The 5,466-nt window shown below is 40.4% G+C and overlaps 1 protein-coding gene across 1 annotated transcript in view; it reads left to right on the forward strand.

The window, feature by feature from the left end:
• The window catches only part of LOC128701281 (uncharacterized), a gene marked incomplete at its 5' end in the record, with an annotated part of 6,694 nt that extends 2,255 nt beyond the window's left edge, over window positions 1-4,439 (forward strand). Inside the window, one exon of the mRNA XM_070100230.1 lies at window positions 3,185-4,439. Within this exon, the coding sequence (XP_069956331.1) occupies window positions 3,185-3,496 (312 nt within the window). The remainder of the gene's footprint in view (window positions 1-3,184) is intronic.
• Window positions 4,440-5,466: the final 1,027 nt, after the last annotated feature.

The following is a 5,466-nucleotide window of genomic DNA, read 5'->3' on the forward strand; positions in this document are numbered from 1 at the left end:
TTAGTTTTGTTTCTGCTTGGTGTGGATGGAGTTACAGGGTGTGGGTGTGACTGGGCGTTATTGGGGTGCGGTTGGGTTAGTGTTATGAGGGCGGTGGAATGGTTGGGGTTATTGGGGTTCTGGGGTGGCTTGGGTTATGGGGCCGATGGTTTCGGGTGAGTGGGTCATCAGGGGGAGTGGGGGTGATGGTGTGTAACAAGCTTTAGTAAAAAGACATGTAACCTGAGAAAGCTTTAATTGCTGTGAAAAGTTTCATTAAGTCTTAAACGGAGAATACTGCAACACATGGAACAAGCTGGCAGGGTGAGGCAAGGTTTCACTGTAGTTGCACTGTCGTGCGCTGGTTATGGTTCATGGTGAACGGTGCTCAGTACAGGTGACTTGATTGTGCATTGGTGTTGCTGGTTCATGGAGGTGCATGGAAGGAAGGTATGTATGGGAAGTGAGGGGAAGGTTATGCATGGTTTTAGAAGTGTTTTGGTGAAAGAGAAAGAACTTTTACTCGTATTAGTATCCTCGAATGATGAATAATCCAGGATAACCAAAGAAAGCAAAGCATTGTGGCTTTGTCTTCAGCTGAGGTTCCTTCAATGATCTTTCTCCAAGATGAGACCCACAACAGCTGACTAACACCAAGGTAAATATTTACTGCTGGGTAACGTTATCAGCTGATGATAATGAGGAACATGGGCAGTTGCGTGGAATACTTTCTTTTTGGCTATGTTTCGCCCACGCAGTGAGCTTTGTCGAATAACAAATAGAAAAGATGAAGCCCACTGTTTGGGTGAAATGTTGTCAATAAATGTTCCATATAGAAGCTTTTTTCCCTCTCAATGTTCGCCTCAAGTACGTCTCACTATACATGAGCAGTAAGTGTTTTAGAGAATTGCCCAAGTCTCTCTTATCTCGTCTAGTATTTAATCTCAGTCCTCTCGGCTGTGAGACGAACGAGGCAGCCAGAGGTACTTCGCAGAGAGATGGTTACATCAGTTAAAGGTTTGTCAGGAAACAGGACAAGTGTTTCCTGAAGCAGGTCTTAGTCATATGAAGACGCGAAGCTGGAGCTTTTGGTCACCTGACCGAGACCTATCTTGTCAAATAACTCTCCCAGTGTGCACTGAACCGGTCACTTTAATTAATCTACATTTATGTATCATATACGTATTGGATTTGAACTTATGTATTGTTACAATACTGCCGAACCCGTTTTCTTTTCTACTGAGTTCTTTCTCCACGCTGAGTAGTTACCCAAGAATGGTGTTGTTGGTATATGTTTAGGGGGGCTAGTGCTAAACTGAACCGGTTTAATAAAACATTGTCACTAACACCTGTAAATAAAACCTATCTGACCTAGGGACATCACTCACAGATTAAAAAAAAATGATGCAGTCTTTTTTTTTATCTGTGGCATCAACCACTTCTATAGCCCCTCTAAGGTTTGGTCTTTTATTCATCAACTACAGTAGTTTCTATCTTGTGATGAATGGTTTGAAAAACCAATGGGCCAGTAGACCTGCTGCAGTGCTTCTCCAATCTTAGGTTCTTTACGATTCCCATGTGCGGTCAAGAACTATGTTGAAACATTTTCTCATTGACAAAATAAAAGTCGAAATGTCGTGAATGGAGCAATTTACAACTAACCCATAAATTTTAGCCCCACCTCTACCATCATCAAGTCACGAGTGACGAGAAAGAGAGAGAGAGAAAAAGCCAAGAGGAAGGTGAGGTCATGGCAGAGGAAGGTGAGGAGACTGTCAAGATCAGTTCACCCAGTTCACAGTGTTCTCAAGACTAGAATATCTGGCAGTGTACTGGAATTATTCTTTCCATGAAATTTTCCTCGTAATACTTTTTTCCCAATTTTGGTTAAGAAACTGAGCTTCACTTACTACCACACACAAGCTAATGTTAACAAAATGTGTTTGGCAACTTTAAGTAGAAAGTGTTGAATGATGAAAGTTTTTTTCTTTCTTTTAAGGTTTTTTTTTTCTTTTTGGGTCACTCTGCCTCGGTGGGAGACGGCCGACGTGTTGAAAAAAAAAATTCTCCATAGGAAAGTGAAACAGAATTCTTTCGTTTTTCTTTTTTAGGTCGCACTACGTCAGTGCGTTACGGCCGGTTTGTTGAAAATACTACAACTATTACTACTAATAATAATCATAATAATAATATCTATTTCCAAGAAGATACATTTAATACTCTACCAGAATATGTTCGTAGTTTTTCCTTTATTTTATTTTCTTTCTGGTCACTTTTCCATTTTTTTTTTACTTTTGGTGAATCAAAGATGGACTCTAACAACACCTTGGTTAAAATTATCCGAACTTCTCAATTCAGAAAGCGTCGACAGTCAAGTCAGTGTTCGTGGTGCTCATAACAGCCCTGCAGTACGAAATATTGTCTATTATATATAAATTTTATCCTTATGGAAGTATGGATGAAGTAAAAGATAGTGTATAAGTGAAAGTTTTGAAAAATGTAATCCAGAACGATTATCTTCCTGTATCATGAATAATGAGATTATCTACATCGTAGATATAAATAATAATCTCATATAACGTATATGTGTAGAATACTGTGGATAAATGGTTCAGAAACCCTACAAGTTGATAAATTAGACACAAAGTGGCGAAAAGTAGAAGAATGTATTGGACTGAGAAAGCCATCGTGTGGCGAAACGTTTCCACGATAAAGATACAGAAGTGTTATACATGTGAATAATTTATCACTTAGACAACGGTGCTGACTCATCCTCTGCCGAGACAAAGCATTAATTACACTTAGAATTACTGAAAAATAATTGAATTTAGAGTCTATTGCTGATATAGGTAAACAGTAAGTCTTTCTTTTTCTATAACAAGAGTTTATGAATATGTTCCCGGCCTTGTTCCCCTCAAGGAAGGTTCCTTGATGTTGGTGAGGGGCTCTTGATTTAGGGAATTGGATCTCTGCTCCAGTTCCCCAAATTAAGCCTGAATGCCTTCCACCCCCCCAGGCGCTGTATAATCCTCCGGGTTTAGCGCTTCCCCTTTGATTATAATAATAATAATCCCGGCCTTGTTACCCCTTGTATTATAAACTGTATTATAGACTAGGTCACCTAATCTCCTGGATTAGGTGACCTAAAAGTGTTTATCTTTTCCATGATTCCTGACCCTACCTGACCTTTCTGTGACATCAACAGGGCCCCGTGGCGTACGACTTTAAATACGATGTGAAGGACGACTACACTGGCGCCAACTTCGGTCACCAAGAAGCCAGCGACGGCTACAACACCCAAGGCTCCTACTACGTCCCCTTGCCCGACGGTCGCCTTCAGAAAGTCACATACTACGTCGAAGGGGACTCTGGCTTCGTGGCTGAGATCTCTTACGAGGGCGAGGCCCAGCACCCGCCCTATAAACCTGGCCTCCCCTACCAGTCACTGCCGCCAGTACACGCTCCGCTAGATGGCCATCCATCTCTCCTGCATCGACCGACTCTGGGATACATTTAAGCAAATTAATGTTTATCATCTACCAACGCCATGGCTTTACTCTCATAGGACGGGAGGATCCTCTTTCTTTATTACCTTCATTATTTTTATCCTTGAATAACTAAAATATAATGAAAACTTGTTAATGGCACACGAATTCAATAACTCAGGAGATTAATTGATCTGTATATTTTGAAGGGGTCAAATTAAGATTAATCTCCTGAGTTTCTGTCTCCATGTGGGGTGTTATTGAGCATCTTCATCCTTGATGTCAAAGATATATGGTACTAACAAGATGTTGAAAGCCACACATGTGCAACATCTGGGCGCCTTCATGTGACAGACGTTTCTTGCATAGCAGGCTTTATCAATTTAATAGAGAGATGTGGATAATATCTCATATATTTGAATCAGTGATTCAGACCGAACTTCAATAGCTTATACAGTTGAACCAGTGATTCAAGCTCCTATATAAGCTTCTTTCTCTTGTTTCAAATTAGCAAAGCTTCGTGTGCAGGAAAATTAAATTAATCCATGTTAAGCGCTAAACCCAAGTGAGTCATTCAGCGCAAGACGTGTTGGAGGCTCGATCCTCCGTCTGGTGAGCGCCAGACAGACGCGCTTCCTATTTGTACTCGCCTAGATGGAGCAGTCTCTCTCACAAATGAAGACTCTCAGGTACTGCACATATGCCTTATTTAACATTATTTTTATTGCTTCCTCATCTTTGGATTTCCACCTTCCTCATCTCCACCAGATTTCTGTTGATAACAAACTCACTGCTTTTATCCTTAGTATAGCATGTGTGTTTTCGACTCATAATTTTGAGTGTTTTTAGTATTCACATTTGAGATGTGAAATGTTCATAACATTGTATATTTGTTACATAGTCTCAGAACAATATTATTTTAGTACAGAAAGATGTTGATAGATGTTTACTAGTTGCTTTGTAAATCTGTTATTGTTGTCGATCGTAGAATTGTTGAAATATTTTGTAGATTAAATACGAAAACAAAACGGATTTTATCTTAATACAGACACTACCATCTTGCTAGCAATATGCTAGATTAAAGGTTGCTTGCTTGAAGCATCAATTTCTCTCTTGCACTGGCTGGTAGACATGTCCAATGATGACCTTAACGTAAACGAATATAGAAAGACTTAAGATGATACCAAACGTACACTTCTAAAGATTATATTAGAGAGACAAGATTGTCACGCCAGTCAAGGCTTCAGATGAGCAAATGCAAATAAAACATTCTGAAAGTCAGCATGATGACTTAACTATAATGATGCAACACAGGAGTCAGTAGAAAATATGCAAGCAAAACACGAAGCTAACGCTGCAAGTAAGCATCCTGATCAAGATAATATCCAACAAAAATAATGAAAAAAGAATTTATTCAGACACATTGTATAAACGAGAGACAGAACGTTCAAATAAAGACGCATAAGCAATACATTAAGAACGTTCACGTAAGCCAGCACAAACCAACAGGGTATCACATTACTTTCTCCATGAGCAAGAATCTAGCCAGGAGAATCAGGAACGTCACGTCTAAGTCAAAGACTTCCTGTTGGGACTATAAATAACGCGTGAATGTGTAAGTTTACCACGACACCTGTTTAACAAGTAGTCGTTAACACGTAGTTGTTAACGAGGGGGACCCAGTGATTCACTTCTCTGGTCTTTCCCCTTTCCCTTATCGACGTAATTGCACTTCTTATTACGTCACTTAACGCAAATGAAAGTGGTGCTTAATGGCCACTTTCGCCCAAGCCTCGCAAGTTGGCTGAAACATCTGTTGTTGAAGTCACTGTCTGGCTGTTAGCCACGCCCTGAAGCACAGTAGGTCTGAGATTCAACTTTCGGGTCCCTAACTCTCGTTCGCCAGTAAGAGTGTCATCAGGGGCCTCTGACACAGTGGAGTGTTGAGCATCCATCTGTGTCCGCCCTGGCCCCTCTCACACTCGTCCTCAGTCATAAAATC

Source organism: Cherax quadricarinatus, chromosome 72, assembly GCF_038502225.1.
Source record: "Cherax quadricarinatus isolate ZL_2023a chromosome 72, ASM3850222v1, whole genome shotgun sequence".
Classification (NCBI taxonomy): Eukaryota; Metazoa; Arthropoda; class Malacostraca; order Decapoda; family Parastacidae; genus Cherax; species Cherax quadricarinatus.